The 16,516-nt window shown below is 51.7% G+C and overlaps 6 protein-coding genes across 6 annotated transcripts; 5 read left to right on the top strand and 1 right to left on the bottom strand.

Annotated features, from left to right (window-relative positions):
* Nucleotides 1-1,019: 1,019 nt before the first annotated feature.
* CABS01_07393 (uncharacterized protein) lies at nt 1,020-2,787 on the bottom strand (the record flags this gene model as incomplete). Its single annotated transcript, XM_060540756.1, has 11 exons — nt 1,020-1,390; nt 1,443-1,513; nt 1,566-1,716; nt 1,767-1,803; nt 1,854-1,944; nt 1,995-2,031; nt 2,087-2,159; nt 2,213-2,242; nt 2,352-2,491; nt 2,548-2,601; nt 2,658-2,787. 11 exons carry the CDS (start codon nt 2,785-2,787, stop codon nt 1,020-1,022), a joined length of 1,185 nt encoding a protein of 394 aa, XP_060402924.1.
* Nucleotides 2,788-3,589: 802 nt separating this feature from the next.
* On the top strand, nt 3,590-3,820 carry CABS01_07392 (uncharacterized protein; the record flags this gene model as incomplete). The annotated part of the gene is made up of 1 exon (XM_060540755.1): nt 3,590-3,820. One exon carries the CDS (start codon nt 3,590-3,592, stop codon nt 3,818-3,820), a length of 231 nt encoding a protein of 76 aa, XP_060402923.1.
* A 235-nt stretch (nt 3,821-4,055) lies between these two features.
* On the top strand, nt 4,056-4,474 carry CABS01_07391 (uncharacterized protein; the record flags this gene model as incomplete). The annotated part of the gene is made up of 3 exons (XM_060540754.1): nt 4,056-4,093; nt 4,193-4,304; nt 4,367-4,474. 3 exons carry the CDS (start codon nt 4,056-4,058, stop codon nt 4,472-4,474), a joined length of 258 nt encoding a protein of 85 aa, XP_060402922.1.
* A 2,914-nt stretch (nt 4,475-7,388) lies between these two features.
* On the top strand, nt 7,389-8,627 carry CABS01_07390 (uncharacterized protein; the record flags this gene model as incomplete). The annotated part of the gene is made up of 1 exon (XM_060540753.1): nt 7,389-8,627. The coding sequence occupies one exon, from the start codon at nt 7,389-7,391 to the stop codon at nt 8,625-8,627; it is 1,239 nt and encodes a 412-aa protein (XP_060402921.1).
* A 2,886-nt stretch (nt 8,628-11,513) lies between these two features.
* On the top strand, nt 11,514-14,668 carry CABS01_07389 (NADH:flavin oxidoreductase/NADH oxidase; the record flags this gene model as incomplete). The annotated part of the gene is made up of 5 exons (XM_060540752.1): nt 11,514-12,106; nt 12,164-12,907; nt 13,100-13,109; nt 13,761-13,861; nt 13,936-14,668. 5 exons carry the CDS (start codon nt 11,514-11,516, stop codon nt 14,666-14,668), a joined length of 2,181 nt encoding a protein of 726 aa, XP_060402920.1.
* Nucleotides 14,669-14,898: 230 nt separating this feature from the next.
* Nucleotides 14,899-16,494, top strand: CABS01_07388 (uncharacterized protein; the record flags this gene model as incomplete). The annotated part of the gene is made up of 3 exons (XM_060540751.1): nt 14,899-14,991; nt 15,859-16,126; nt 16,265-16,494. The coding sequence occupies 3 exons, from the start codon at nt 14,899-14,901 to the stop codon at nt 16,492-16,494; spliced, it is 591 nt and encodes a 196-aa protein (XP_060402919.1).
* Nucleotides 16,495-16,516: the final 22 nt, after the last annotated feature.

The following is a 16,516-nucleotide window of genomic DNA, read 5'->3' as shown; positions in this document are numbered from 1 at the left end:
ATCCTCTCTTTCGCTGGTTCGTCATAACTACTTTACTGAAACCTATTTTTGACACGCAGCATGCTGTTTTATGTAGAGGCACAGAAAGCGTGCAAATTCGGCACTTGACAGAGACAACTGGGTGCCTGCTGTGACGGTTCCGGCACAAGCGAGACCCTGAAGAAGGTGAGTTCGTGATGGGGTAGAATAAGCCGAATTTTGCGGGTGACGGTTCATGGGATATTCTAGAGTCGTTGAGTGGGTTGATGGAGAGTAGGTATCGCATCATTGACCTAGGTTGAAGCTCAACTTAGAAGGACGAATTCAAATGCGCACGGCCAATGAGAATGCCAACAAGATTGTAGCCATCGGTATCTGACTTACGATTCGTCTGATTGAAGTGCAGCAGAAGGAAATAGAGTTATCGAAATTTCAATTCCCGTCTTGGCTCCGGTTGGAACACAATGTTCGTCATCGTGATGCAAACCTACATCTGGGGGCCTACCCCAACACACCCGGCTATGTACTTGAGATAAACTATTCCTATCTCCAAGGCGTTGATGTTCATCTGTTGCAATATCACTCACGAAGAACCTGCTTATCAGATTCCCATTATCTACACATATGCCCCAACTACTTAGCACCGCCTTTCTGATGTCTCTGGTACCCGGCTTGCCGAATTTGTCCTGATGTCATCATATTGCCACTGATTGGGACCTGTGAAGTATTATGTGTGTGAGTCGCCATCCGGAAACTCTGGCATCATATCCTCATCAGATTAATTTGACTATCCCATATTGAAAAGTCTCTCGGTTTTGATGTGATCGCCATCAAAATTCGTACGTATAACAAGGCGATATGCCAAAGTCACGCCAAAAGTGTACCCGTGATACCATATTGAAATGGCACCGATTCTTATTCCGCCTTCGTACGTGTACCCAACTCCTTCTATCCCATTGCCAGTTGTCTGTATTTTAATTCAAAGACAGGACGTGAACTTTTCGTAAATTTCGTCGTGATCTCAACGCCCAATTCGCTGCTCATGCCTGGGCACCTCGTAATTCGGCGGCACTTATTTCAATATCGTCTTCATCGCCCAAGTGCCTCCCTTCCCTCTCAAATGCCTGATCTGCGTCAGCTTCGTCGTCGTCTCGCACGCAGCGCTCGCCTAGTTCTGTATCGGCGTCATCAAGTGCTTCTGCTGTTTCGAGGCCGATTGTTGTCGGCGTTTTTGATCGCCTCTGCTCCCAACTCTTTCTCGTGCTCGTGCTGTTGCCGTCGGGATCAAGCGGAATAGTAACGGCATCATCCCTTAGTGTGGATATGCCGCGCGATGGTCGTGTCAGGGTTCGTAAGGTCGACTCCTGGCTAGGTGATGTAATCCAGTTGATGACCAGGGCCGAGAAAAATACTAACAGGCCTTGGTCAGACTTGTCTACGTGAGGCGCCGCGCGAACACTTACTATCGGTGTTGCAGCATAGCAAGCACAGCCATGCCACCTCCCCATTCAAAGCCATGAGAACACTCAGATTTCTGTAATCCTGGTCAGTGCTAGCTCTCGTCAAACCATCAGTGAAGAACTTACGTCACACTACTAACAAGAGTGCAGCAAGAACCAATGAAAGTGCGTATCACGAGTTTTCGTAGCCGAACATTGGGTGGAGCTCTGGGGATACGACGATTACGCCAGTCCAATGTCCATGGCTTCCAGAAATTGTACTTCACGGAGTGTAGACCTGAGCAGCATCAGCAACCGTACAACGTAATTGTGTCTTTAGTGGCTTACTCAGTAAAGGAAGTAAAAACAAGATTGTGAGATAAACCTCGTTTACGTTAGATCAAGGTGGGTATCACGAGCTGAACGTATACTCACGTTCACAGCTGCGTCGAAAGAGATAAGTGGCAGCAATACTGGCTGTTCCATCCCAATAATGCAGATGCCATTCTCGAAATGAGTAATTCGGCTGGGGAGACTATTAGCCGGAGCAGTTTTTCTCGAGTTATCCATGCATACAATATAAAGTTCATGATAACAACCAGGACGAACACGCCTAGCAGGGAAATTAGTTCAAAAAGAATATGCGTGATAGAAGCTTTGAAGCGTACCCAACATGCCGAATGAGTTGAAAAGATAGAGTTTCGACTTCAAGCGCCTTTTTCTCGTTTGTCTAATGATGTGCTACACATTGATGTGAGTCACAGGAGTCAAATATGTCGCACAGATTCACTTACTGCCCTATCAACCATGAAGAGGTAGATGAACTGTTCACCTTGTTAGATACCGCTCTAGTGCACGCGACTGAGCCGTTCTTACCAACTTATTCCTGGTTAGTCAAATATATCACTGAGAGCTGCGATGAGTCTAGCTTACCTTGGTAGACACATATGCCCCCAAACAGAAAAGTGTCGCGGCGGAACAAGTGTCGAAGTTCAGATCGGCTCCGAATCCAAATTGTAGGATTGAAGTGCCGAATACAAACAGAAAGGAGAAGAAGTAGATGAGTACAACGACTTTGAAAGTTAGTAAACCTCATGGACAAAGGCGTATGATTGCGAGGGCTCCTTACGCCACATCGTCCACGGTAATGCCTTCCAGTCCTTCACTGATGTCCATCTCATCACTGTCGAGATGTTAGCACATTACGTTCGGCGTCGAGTTTGTCATGAAAGCACTGACCAAAAAGACTAGCAAGGAGACAGGCCGATATCATGGCGACGATGATGCTGACGACCTTTCCGGCGAGAGGCTCCGCCTCATGATTGATGCTTAAGCGACGCATCACCGCCTCGACGCGTTCCAACTCCATAGCTCCAGCTCCTGCGTGCTGTCGCGAATTGCTATTGAGGCCCCATTAAGACAATTATTGTTAGTTTCCAGCCCGGAGAAGCCGATCCTAGATGTGCCGAGCGGAAGCGGAGGTGCGTGAGTGAAAACAGGGCGAAGCGGAGGCCCGCGATGAATCAATGTTTCGAGGTCCCTTGACGACGACGAGAAAATTGGTCGATGCTTCCGTTGACACTTGCTCGTTTGTCCTTGTAGAGGATAAAATGGCGCGCTCTCTCCAGTCCGGTGAGGCGGGAGGGGGTGATGGGGAAATCTGTGAAACGGCACGGGGCAACAGGGAAAAATGGGCATTGATTGGGAAACTTTAGCATTGCGCTTTAGGGAGCGAGATCAATCGGATCTTGTTCCTCATGTATGGAAATCTAAGGGATTCCTGCGCACGCTCTCATAGATAGCTGCCGCACGTGGCATCCTAGTGCCGTGCGTGTGCGCGGAATGTCCAAGCGGTGATGAACAAATACCGTCAACTCTCGACGAATAGAGTTTTGGTCAAACGCGCCATGCAACGGTAGGATGGTGGCATACCAGCCAGACCTGACTCGTGTTCTGCCTCTTTCCATCCCCGACGTTGCCCACGGCAAACTTGTTCCGTCACGGCTCGTTCTCGCTTGGACCGGGAGGATTGGGTTTAATCAAGAAATTGACTCTCTGAATCCGTCGACAATGGAACAATGGAAGGAGATGGCGTAGCCACGTGACACCGCCACGGGTCCGATCACTTGGAACCGGGTTTCTGTCTTCGTCATCCGAGCACTCAGGGTCTTATGCGAGCAAAGGTTCTTCCGATTTTTGGACTCGCGGTTTCTGTTTTGGGATCACCTTTCAGACCTTGCGTCTACCTCCTAGATAGCCCCGTTCAGAGTCGGCCGAGATGTTCGCGGCTCTCCTCCCCGCCGGCCATATCTTCAGGGGCTCTACGGGGTGGCATGGATGGGCAGATCGAACCTGGACTCAAACAATCGCGCGATAGTCGTCAAAAAATGTTTCCAGGGTGAAGGTGAACACGATTCACCCATCTGTGGATTGGCATATAAACGTGGCATGAGAGACTCTTTGGTGTTATTAAGAAGTAGTCAACAATTTCCGACCTTCCAATTTTCAATCAACCGTTCTTTCCGAAACCCAACTTGTCTTCGGCATTTCAGCTTGCCAGAAAAATCACATTGCATCCTTACGGACTATTCATTATTGACTTGCATTAGATACAAAATGCGCTCTTCAACCACCCTTATGTCTACCGTGTTGTTTCTCACAGCCACTGTCTTCGGGTAAGCGTTCCCCCACCCGGCTAGATCTCCGTGGCTCTAGATCCGCTAGATCCGTTAGATCCTGCATGCGCATGCTAACGCGTTTTGCGCAACACACAGGCAGGGAACTGGACAATACGGGACGTACTACTGCATGACAGTGGAGGGAAAACCAGCCCCGAGCAACAATTTCTGCAATGCAGTAAAAGGCGCAGTCCTCCCTTCCCCTGGCGTAAGTGTTCAATCTAGTGGCGAGAACTAAGATGGTGTTTGTAGCTGATGAATGGCTCTTAGTTCTGCTGCATTCGCTCCTCCGACTTTGACAGACTCCAGGCTCTTTCGAAGGGGTGCGCAGATAATGGCCTGGTACTTGGACAGAAAAAGGTTCCTTGTAGCCCGTAGATCAGAGGATGCAGGATTAATGAATTTGAGCGAAATGTTTTCTGCCTGAAGTTTCGTATCGTCACAGGGTAGTCACTGAGCAGTTTAAGCTTGCCCTACCCTATGTCTTCTTCCCGTCATTTGAGAATGTTGATAATCGCCCAGGGCACTGTTCGCCACTTTTAATATTCATGATGGACCCATATGCGAACCATGAGGTATAATTAAACCAGTAAACAATGACCCCAGATGGTATCCACTGAATAGAATTCGTTCCCGCCCTCTGAACCGCCTGGATGTATCCGATGAGAGCGGGACCCGGAAGATCATTGTCTCAGGTAGAGGCCGACAGCCGTCATATGGTGGTGAACGGGGGTTTTTGTTGAGGGCGCTAGTCAGCTACATGGGTTTCCCAAGCACGCCGTCAGTATTCTCGGGTCTACCGACATGAAGCTTCGGCTGTAAGAGGGCACAGCGGCAAAAAGTCCTACTTCGAAACTTCCTATGCGTAAACAAGCCTGCAAGGTGTGTGGCACTGGTCAAAGTCTTGGCACGAACCCCAGGCGCTCGGATATGAATCCGGCTCCCACTTCGAGCTTGTTTGCGGATTCCACATTTCCACACCTTAAGGAATGAGGCTGTCATGGTACTAGAGTAGGTAATTCCAGTAGAACCCAAGCAGGACCGAAGTGCGCGCGGTTGGTGTGTACTACCTTTAGATTCTAGGTACTAAGGAAGGCGTGCCATAATGCACTAGCGCAGAGCTTGGTGTTGCGACTATCCCCCTGATCATCTTCGAGTAGTTTTGATGCGACACAGTTCCGGAGCACAGCGTCTGCTATCTAGGTTCATGTTGAGTCTAGTGCGAATATGCAGAAAGCTAGAGCTAGAGTAAGACCGCTCATATCGCTCCAGAGAGTTCTCCGCTGTTTGCATACCAAGTAGTGTTACTGCATACCGCTGCTAGGAAAAGCTCCAATTAGTATGTCACATAAGATCATTGACATTGACTTCGAGATTATAACTCGATGCGATACGCATCATCGTACCCAGATCTCCCGTCTTGTCGATCAGTAAAGTCATATCCGTTGAGTCACTTCTCCAAGCCTGCGCGCGATTTTCCAAGAATTATTCGAGTGAATTTAGAAGTTGACTGTCCGAGTTGTCTTAGACCCAGCGCTGCGATGGCAGATTTAATGTGCTTCTGGATTCGTCACATCCAGGCCAGATACACACAGTTCGAGACTACAAAACGTATGGAAGCTTGGGCGAAGGTAACCCATCCGAGATTTTGCTCCTCATAGAGTAGTAAAGCCACTTTCTACTACTTGTGCCTCAGACTTCATTCGTGTCTTGATTATTTCTTAGCTTACTTTAGAGCGGATAGTATCCCGAGATTCACAACACTATATCCGAAATTACGCAGGATTGATTTTGAGACTATTTAGGTTCCGCTCCTGCATGTGTCATTTTGGCGGTCCGTGAGTAGCGAGCCACATGTGCTTGTTCGCGAACAGACTATTACATGTTGATCCGGAAGGTCATACTAGTTTCGACGCTGAGTATTTCCCCATCAAGAGACTTTGTGTCTTCGCTGATTGGTCGAATTAGTCATCCTGTCCGAGCATCATTGTCCGGACGGTGTTGCCTCAAACAACGTATGTTGTTGCCACCAAGCATTCAGCGTCATTTTGATGACAGCTTTTAGTTCTGACTGATTTCAATAGCACAAAAAGTTCGATCTGGCTTCCTCAAGTGCAGGCTAAGACTTTATTAGTTCTTTTTTTTAATTTAATAAGCGTACTAAGTTGGTGATTGTATAGAGTGATTAGCGAAAGAATCTTACGATTTCTTGGCTGACTCTGCATGGTCGAGTACTGGAACCCTAACCCCAACCCTTGTTATCCTGAGTATTCCCGAAACGCAACAAGCGGTTTTGACCGTTGTCGAAGTCCCTCCGCTTTCCTCAGCCGGCGAAATAGTAATGTTTGCTTTGATGTGGTTATAGTCCGGGGCTACCGAAACAAGGTCCCGCAGGGCAAATCTTTGAATGATAATGGTTCTACCTCTCTTTTCCTTCTGATCCTCTTGCATGTAATATATTGGTATTTTTGCTACCAATGGCTTGACTTCTGAGTCGTGAGATGCCCCAAACTCCCTAAGCATAATGGTGGAATTTTACATCTTGAAACTTGGAGTCAGGAACACTCAGTGGAGGAGGTGAAAACTTGGTGTAAAGCCCACTGAACGCATATTTTCTATAGATATATTGAAATGCCTGCATGCCGGTAGGAATAGCATCATCCGTAGGAGCCCAGAATCGCAATTGATACCACCCTCGACAAGCCTCAACAGAGATTCAGCGATGTTTTACTGCTAAGTACTTCGATGGGTTTGGATTGCTATGCTGATTGATCAGAAGCGAGTGGAGAGTGCCTTGAGCGGAGCTGATCAGGCTAGCACGTGTGATATTGCTGACCGACGACGTAGTGCTTACGCCAAGCGTCCCCCTTCCGAAGCTTGATCCTCCGGGAGCACCCGCCACTCGCCTGCATTCGAGTAGCCAATCCCACTGATCCAGTTTGTCGAGATTGACGTTGCTTCCTCCAGTCTTGATCCGATACGCCACAACCGGGGGGCTGCTGTCCGATATCATCGACTTACATGCCTCCGTTGATGTTACATTCCCGTCTCCCTCGCAAGCAGCCAAGTTGATGGGCAATCGCACTTTTGAAAGGATCCAGCCCCCGTCCAGCTGCACCTACTATTCACATTTGCTGACAACTGCGGGGTTACTATGTTGATCATGGGAATTGGTCTTTTATAAATTGCAAGCTGAGCCTCACAGAATCAGGACACCATGCATCACGCCCAGTGAAGCTGATTCGCTTCATGAACACTTTCGAGCCAGGTCCTCCGCGAGAAACTACCCGTCATGGCAACCTCGAACTACTCCATGTACCAGCTCAGCGCCGACCACACATTCCACTTTGAAATCCTTCGCGCCCTCAGCCAATCCGTCTACGACGGTGCCGACCTCGGCGAAGTCCTCACCACCGCCAACAAAATTATCCCTGGCGACTTCGCAAGCTACGCCACCTCCTTCTCCGCCCTCGCCTACAGCGTCCTCGACCGCGCAAGGAGCATCGCGAAAACAAAATTTCCCGTCTCCGCCCGCAGCGCCTTCTTCGCCGCGGCGACGTACTTTCGTAGCGCCGACTTTTACCTCCACGAGAACGCGTCGGATCCCCGCATACACGAGCTGTGGGGCAACCAGACTGCCGCATTCGATGAAGGTCTCGCGTTGTTGACGGTGCCGAATCAGCGTGTGACGATTGAGACGGCGGACTTTGATATCCCGGGTATATGGTTCACGCCTGACGAGGAGGAGACGCAGCGCCCGACGATTATTATGGGGAACGGGTATGATGGGTCCCAGGAGGAGATGTACCACGCCATGGGCGCCGCCGCTCTCGAGAGGGGATACAACGTCCTCACCTACGAAGGGCCAGGCATGCCTTCCGTTCGGCGGTACCAGGAAATCGGTTTCATCTATGATTGGGAGCGAGTAATTACTCCCATTGTAGACTGGCTCCTCGAGAAGCCCGAGGTAGTCGACCCGTCCTCGATCGGCCTCCTCGGGTTTTCCTTCGGTGGCTACCTCGCCCCCCGCGCCGCGGCCTTTGAACACCGCCTCGCCGCAATCTTCGCCGTCGACGGCGTCTGGGACTGGCCGGTCGTCGTGAACGCTACCCTCGGCGCAGAAGCCATGGCGATCTACGACTCGGGCGACAAAGCGGCCTTTGACGAGTACGCGAAGCGGTTTCTACAGCCCGGGGTACCCGCGACGCTGCGCTGGGGTCTCGGGCATGGGATGTGGGCGTTCAACACCGCGTCCGCGTACGACTTTGTGACGTTGTCGCTGGATTATCGCATGGAGCCTGTGGTGGATCAGATCCGGACGCCTGTTTTCGTGGGCGATGCACAGAATGATTTGTTCTTCAAGGGTCAGGCGGCAGTTCTTGCGGAGGCGTTGGGGGAGTGGGCGTATTTGCATCATTTTACGGAGGAAGATGGGATTGGCGAGCACTGTGGGATTGGGGCTTTCAAACAGCACAATCAAGTTATTTTTGACTGGTTTCAAAACCTGTTGGACTCCAAGGAAGGTGAATAGAGGATTTTGCCATTTTTCTCTATAGTGTGATCAATCCTGGCTTGAATGACGTGTTCTTAAGCAGTGTCAGCCTGAACAACCACAAAGGCTGTTGAAACGGCTGTTACCATGGCATTTGATTCCGCTGGTAGCTGCACAAGTCTACCAGTAGAGTCCCATATCTTCAAAATGTAGAACCAAACCTGCCAAGTGGATCATGTGCCAATTTTGGCGAGGTGTTTATGTATCCATAGACTTTGAGTGACTGCAAGTCTTCATTTCTAGCTGGGGTACATTTCAACAAAGAAAATGAGAAACCAAGGCCTCTACCGAACCAAAGAGAATTGGTGCAGCAGTCGCTCACCCGTAGAAAAGGATTGCAACTTTGAAGAGCCCACCCTGATGTTGTGGAAGTTATCATAACTCAGTTGAAAACATACACTTACTCACTCAATCTGTATTGTAGTTGTACTATAGTAAGCGACCCTGTCTGGGAAGTCTAGCAATTAACACACAAATCAAATCAACGCTGTTGACACTCGAGCCCAACCAGGCATGGAGGGGCATATTGCACTTAATCGGTGAAAATCCTTCAAGACTTCATCGTAAATCTTAAAATTGATAATTCCGTGTGTACACATGTGGCTTACGTCGTGTTCATACCATTCCCCTCGTGCCATCATTTTCAACTTACAAGGCCAAGAAGACTATATTACGTCAGCTCTGTAGTTGAAATTAAGGTTATGGACCGCGCGTTGGGGGCTGCAATTCTCATTTACCAGCCAAGACGCCACCTCCCACTTTCAAGGTAGGAAAAAAAAGCAATACAATCCTACATGACACCTAACAATAGAAAGCCTCCGAGATTAAAATCCCAACGATCAAATTCGCACAGGGGAGAGGGGAGGGGAGGGGGGGTTGAATGTTTTTCGGCAGTTGTAGGATCTAAACTAATCCTCTCCACCAACCTGGAAAGTACCGCCCACTCGCTACTCAACCACATCGTGGCCGACCACATCACCACACATCACCACCTGCCTTCCTTGAGCACCAGCGGACCCTCAATCCCACAAGAAGATCCAATCATTGTCAGCGTCGATGGTTTAGTGGTAAAATTCTCCGTTGCCACCCAGCAGCGTCGGGGAGCCGGGGGTTCGATTCCCCCTCGACGCAACCCTTTTGCCTCTCTGGCCGGAGAGGCTTGAAGAAAGTGCTTTTGCGTGATTTTTGTCCACCGGCCGAGCTGCGGGGCCTCGCACTGTGGTGTTTGACATATCGAAGGACTGAGGTTGAGTATATTTCATATAGTTGAGATGAAGAGTCTTCCTTCTTTGACGGGATGGGTAAACTGCATCATGTGGGATCACAGCTCTTGTTCTGTGACAGAAAACTAGATAGCCTTAGCGGGCCGGGCCGAAGTGTAGAAAATTGTTTATCCCCTAAAAGCAAGTTGGTAATTGGGACGATGACGCGCGGGGTTCATATCCCTCCTCTACGCATCTTGGGTAAGCGATAACGAGAACGAAGGCGACGGCATTTGAGAATCAAACACCATGTAAATCGCCAAGAGCTATTACGCCCTAGGGAGTAACGCCCTAGGGAGTAACGCCCTAGTGAGTAACGCCCTAGGAGTACCGCCCTAGGGAACTGAGATCTGCCAGACCGCACGTTCTAGACTAATGAGGTCATCCGGCTTCATCAAGTGAGGCCAAACCTTGAAAGGAATCGTCCCATCTCCAACGCCGTGGAAGTGATCCCTGATTCAGCGCCTGATTCAGCACAAGCAAACTTGACTCAGCAGGGCGTAGCCGGAAAAGAGGTTGACCCGATCCGACAAACTCCGTGGAGAGTTGGGATGTCCAATCCCCGCCTTTCCCCCGTCGTCGGATTAGAAATCTGGCGCAAAGCTTGGCGGAATGGGGGCGCACGCCGGATGGGTCATGTTTACCAAAACCTTACGAATAATGAGCCTAGAAGGATTCCAAAGGAGCACCAAGGTTTCTCGAAACGGCACAAATCGCGCTGCAGATTGGGCGACCGCCTCTTGCTGCTGCGTGCATATGCTGGCATAGGCGCAGACGTACATGGTGGTGTGTTTAGTCTCCCCGAAATGCTGCGTGGACGGCAATTGAGCCATTCATGACGCGAGAGACCCCTGCGGTAGCTCCCCACCATGACGCACACGACCCCTAGTGCGTTTTTGGGGCTGTCTGTGAGGGGCAATTTTGGAACGGGTTGATGGCCGAGATGGAGGGGCCGAGCCGAGGACGTGAATTTTTGACAAGAAGAAGAGAGATGGCTTGCTGTTGGAATGATGAACAGATTCACGGAACTTTGGTGGTTTGAGTAGAATGCAATTGGGACTTTTGGTCAGGTTCTGCATCCTGAATACCTTGTTATCGAAGAAAATAAATTCTTGGTGAGTTATCCGGCATGCAGACTTCGAATCCATTGTAGAAAAATGGTGCACTCTTCGAGGTTACATTCTTCAAAAGACCTAGATGGGCCAGGGGCATCTTCGTAGTCCAACACAGACTCCGAATGCCGAGTGGAGCAGAGTGTCGTTGATCGGTCTAAGAGGTGGCGTGGCGGGGAGAAAACCAGATTGAATTACAAAGCAAGAGTGTTTCAGAGCCGTGGACGTCAGTTTGGGGCTCCGCTGCTGCGAACCCAGAAAGCTGAATAAACAAGACAAGGTGCATGAAGAAGTGGGCATGCGAGTTATTGAGACATTACAAAAACCATCGCCCCTCCTCACCTTGCGTCAGTCTTTCTTCCGAAACCTTGAGATATAGAGCATCAAGAACAAAGTCGTCCACAGACACGTTCGTCCCCCCTAGCATTAGACTTCACCACAAACCTCCCCCAAACAACCACCACCACAATAGACACACACAAACCACCAAGATGGCACCCTCAAGATACGCCGCCGAGGCCGTGGACCCCAAACCCCTCGCCGAACCCCTCAAATTCGCCTTCTCCGGCAAAGTCGCAAAGAACCGCTTCCTCAAAGGCGCAATGACGGAGCGCCTCTCGACCTGGGACCCCAAAACCCCGACGAACCGCGGCATCCCCACGCCCGAGCTCATCAACCTCTACCGTCGCTGGGGCGAGGGCGATTTCGGCGTCCTCCTCTCCGGCAACGTCATGCTCGACTACGACCAGCTCGAGGCCGCCGGCAACCCCATCATCCCGCTCGACGCGCCCTTCGAGGGCGAGCGCTTCGAAGGGTTCCGCAAGTTGGCTGAGGGCGCCAAGGCGCATGGCAGTCTGCTGCACGCGCAGCTCAGTCACCCCGGCAGACAGGTCGAGCAGAAGATTAACCCGCACCCCATCTCGGCGAGCGACGTGCAGCTTGAGGGGGATGTCATGGGTATGAGATTCGCGAAGCCGAGGGCGATGGAGAAGGAGGACTTTGAGAAAGTGATTGGTGGGTTTGCGCATGCGGCTGAGTACGTGTACAAGGCTGGCTTTGACGGAGTCGAGCTTCACGGCGCACAGTGAGTTTACCCTTTCTATGGTGCCATCTTGAGCAGTCGACTGACTTTGTCACCTAGCGGCTACCTCCTCGCGCAATTCCTTTCCCCGACAACAAACAAGCGCACCGACCAGTACGGCGGCTCCCTAACCAACCGCGCGCGCATCATCCTCGAAATCGCCGACGCCATCCGCGCCCGCGTCCCGGACCCGTCCTTCAGCATCGGCATCAAAGTCAATAGCGTCGAGTTCCAAGACGAAGGCTTCTCGACCGAGGACTGCCGCGACCTCTGCTCCGCGCTCGAGGCCGCATCCTTCGACTTCGTCGAGTTGTCCGGCGGGACGTACCAGTCCCTCGCGTTCGAGCACAAGCGCGAGTCCACAAAGAAGCGCGAGGCCTTCTTCTTGGATTTCGCGGAGAAGATCATCCCGCAGCTCACCAAGACGAAAGCGTACGTCACCGGCGGGTTGAGGACTGTGCCTGCCATGGTGGAGGCGCTGAAGACGGTGCACGGCATCGGGCTGGCCAGACCTGCGTGTAACGAGGTGGATCTGCCGCGTAAGATTATCGCCGGCGAGGCGTCGGCTGCGATTGAGACGTTGTTGGGGGAGCAGGATTTCGGGCTGACGAATATGTTGGCGGGCACGCAGATGAGGCTCATCGGACGGGATCAGGAGCCGTTGGACGTGAGCAAGGAGAAGTACAAGGATGTGTTTATGAAGTCTCTGGGCAAGTGGGCGGAGGCGATGGGGAAGAATGAGGATGGGAGCAAGTTTGGGTATATTGATATTGAGGGGTTGGATTTGCACCCCTTTGGAAAGCCGTACGTTGCTTAGAGTCTAGATGAGGGTGGACGCATACTGTTCGGCGTTAGAGGATAGAGTGATGGAACAGATGTTCTAGGTATAGTATTCGGTAGAATCAGTCAGATGAATCCCGGGTACTAGCTGATTGGTGAACATTGTAAAACGTGGTGATTCTATCTTGTCGTTAACAGATTCTAAACATTTCTTAGATGCATTCAGGTGAGATACCAGCATGGTACCTAAATGTCAATTGGCTGCACACACGGACGGGGTTCCGGGATACATCAGACAATCAACATCAGATGCGTCGAATCATGCGCGGGAGTCCAAGTGCCCAAACTCAATTGCAAACCCCAGAATCTTCTTGCACTAGCAACTTTCTCTTGATGGAAAAATGACATCAAAAGTGCTCGGTCCTATGATAGTGGGTGGGAAGTGAGGCAGCAACCTAACACAAGCCGAAGCCGAAAGACCGGAGAGAAAATCAAGGTAATCTCGGCAGTGACGCCGATTGCCCCGCCTTTTCCCCGCCGATTTTCCACCGGGGTCAACGGGCGTAGGCGAGTCGCTTAATGAGGTACTTGTCAGGTACTTGGCAGGTATGTACTTCCATTGTTTCCCCGCCCCTGAAGCACCCCTGTCTTCCCGTCTGCTCTGTTCACAAGGCTACCGACAGGGACATTCCAGGCGCCGTGCACTAAATCCGGACAGTGGCCTGTCATCAGCCGCCCCCTATTGGCAATCTCGTCCCAACTCACCTTCTTTCCCGCCCGTTCACCTGCCACTCTTTTTTCCATCTCCGTCACCTCACCTCCAGCTATCACCACCACCCATCACCTCTCTTTTTTGGAGACACGGTAGCAATAGCAGCACAACATCAACACCAGCTATGCCGCCGTCGACTTCTTCAGTTCCTCGACCAAATCACGCTCGCTAGACCCGTCCCGACCGATCTCAATCCCGCCCATCATGTAGGCTGTGCCCATCTTCCTTCCCCGCACATCAGCTACGCGTGAACAACTCCAGCTAACCTCTCCGCCTCCAGGATCGAACCATCCCTCCGCGTCCGACGCGCCATCACAGCAAACGACCCCCTCCTCGTCAAACGAATCCTCAAATCCCACCCCCGCCTCCTCCACAACCCAGACCCATCCCCCGAAGCCCTGTCCAACTCGAACCTCCACCTCGCCGCCTCCCTAGGCCACCTCCCCATCGCCAAAGTCCTCGTCGACCACGGCCACGAACACCCGGACCCGGCCCTCAACGAGCACCACCAAACAGCCCTCATGCTTGCCGCCGCCGCGGGCCACACCGAGGTCGTCCACTTCCTCTGCGAGCGGACCCCGCACGTCATCCTCCGCCGCGACATACGCTGGCGCGACGCCATCATGGAAGCGAGCCGCGGAGGGCACGATACCGTGCTGCAGATCCTGCTGACGTACGTCCCCGAGGGCGCGCGCGCCGCCGTGCAGAGGGCTGATCTGGACGGCAACACGGCGCTGCATTTCGCGAGCAGTAACGGGAATTTGCTCGTGCTGAGGACGCTGCTTGCCGCTGGCGCTGACGCCGAGAGGAGAAACGTGTGGAGCTGGACGGCCATGTCGTACAGCGCGACCGTGCAGGCGGAAGTGTACCTCAAGGGGCTCGTGACGGAGGTGGAGCGGCGCAAGATGGTGAGGCAGGAGGTTGAGCAGCTCAAGAACTCTGTCAAGGGGGCGGCTAGCATCAAGGGCGGTGCCGTGCGGGTTGTTGAGGAGGATGTCGAGGTTGAGGACTGAGGCGGTCTACGACTTGGACATTCGGACTTTTCCGACTCATCAGCTCACGGCATTTGCGGGGTTCTCCATTGACATGGGCTCCAAGCTCGACGGTACGATGATGAGACTGTTGCAGCCCCGAGCTTCTGAGAAGGGCACATGGATTATTTACGGCGCCCCGCAACGGCATACCTCTTCACTGCGACGCCACTCACACGGAGGCTACGCGATACCTTCCCGCAACAGCAATAATGTTGCGGTCCTTCCCTTTGGTTGGAGGAAGTGTTACATTCATCAGCGTTCTCAGCCTCGCTCACGGCATCCGGGCCAGGGAAAATGATGCGGTCACGGTCATCAAATTACGAGGGCCTAGCGAAATGACGTGGTGGAGACCCAACAGTCAGCTTGATTTTGGCCGACCATGATGGGTTGGCGCGTTATCAGATGGACAGCTGCAAAGCCGAGATCAGGATCGGGATGATGGTCGAAGTACTGTTTCACTTTTCTCAGGCTTTGACCATACTCTGGCTTCCTTTGGGCTCTTGAACTGTGAACATGAGCTTGCGGGCCGAAGGAGCGAGCCAGCTTGAGGGTCCAAGGTGTCCCCGTTTGTTCAGCTTACATAAGATCGAGGTCCACAACAGCTCCAGCCACGGTCAGCCACAGTCAGCCACAACCGAAAGATAGGCGTCACAGGCAGTTGAGAAGCTCATAGCACACAATCAACCAATCGAATAACACTGAAATCACCATCAATCAAGACTTTGCAACTTCCACTTCATATTCATGTGATTATGTCGAACTTGAATTGACGCAGAAGACTGCGGCTGCCATTGCTAACTCAACCCGAGCATTGCGCCATAGCAATGATTCACCGTCGTGTACCAGCACCCATCATGCTCATCTCAACTTTGATAGACTCAAAGTGGGAATGAGAAGTTGTTTGCCGGGCATCACCATCAGTCACCGATAATTGTCTGATTAGACATCAACAGTGACTTTTCACATAGTTTGGTCTCTTCTCTCGCAAGCCTCAAGTCACTGATTCACACTACTGCTCAATGTCACATAAATCTAGACCAAGATAACTGATCTAACTCTTCCTCGTCAATATTCGCATTCGTCTTCCCATAGCCTTCAAGCTCAACATACCTTGGGCACTAAAACAGTCAGCATCCAACTCGTCTTCTCAACCACACAACGCCCCCTAGTTAGCAGTCACCGTGGCGTCCCATCAGCCTCCCGTCGAGGAGGAACCAGAGTACCTGCCCTACCCAGCAACCAAGCTCATCATCGCGCAGTACTGGCACTGCTCGCGCGACCCGCCGTTTTGGGGATACCTCATTGTCGGCACCTTTTTTGACCAGCACAACAACATCGTCTGGAGCACTGAGATTTTTGCTTTTCAGCGTGACACTCGCGGTGATCGGAGACACGGCAACGACGAGGAGGGGCAGTTTGTCGAGCGGTCGGATTCGGGTGAGTCACTATGTACTGTTCTCATGCGTGGTGGTTATTCACTGCCAGTCAACCCAAGATATGTGATGTCTGGGAAGGATATATAAGAAGCGTCCATGTTCCCACCTTTGCTGACTTTTGGTTTCTTCACGTCTCCAGACTCAAATACCAGCCAACACTTGAACGACAGGTTTTCTCGCAGCCTTATTCTCGCCCAGACCAATAGCGCATACCATCATCCGGCACACATCCCGGTGTACGGATACCAAAGACACCCGCACCATCTCTGGGACCCGTCACACGCAGGCCCCGTCCCCGGCACTTGGATCACGGAATTCAACCCCGAGCTCGGAAACTGGGTAAACACCTGGCAGCCAAACCACAACTAATCCTACCTTGATCCACCCACAC

The sequence above is a fragment of the Colletotrichum abscissum genome (genome assembly GCF_030869225.1).
Source record: "Colletotrichum abscissum strain IMI 504890 chromosome Unknown Scaffold_16.1, whole genome shotgun sequence".
In the NCBI taxonomy this organism is placed as follows: domain Eukaryota; kingdom Fungi; phylum Ascomycota; class Sordariomycetes; order Glomerellales; family Glomerellaceae; genus Colletotrichum; species Colletotrichum abscissum.
Note: the sequence above shows the minus strand (reverse complement) of the source record. Positions and strands in the feature narration are given on the sequence as shown.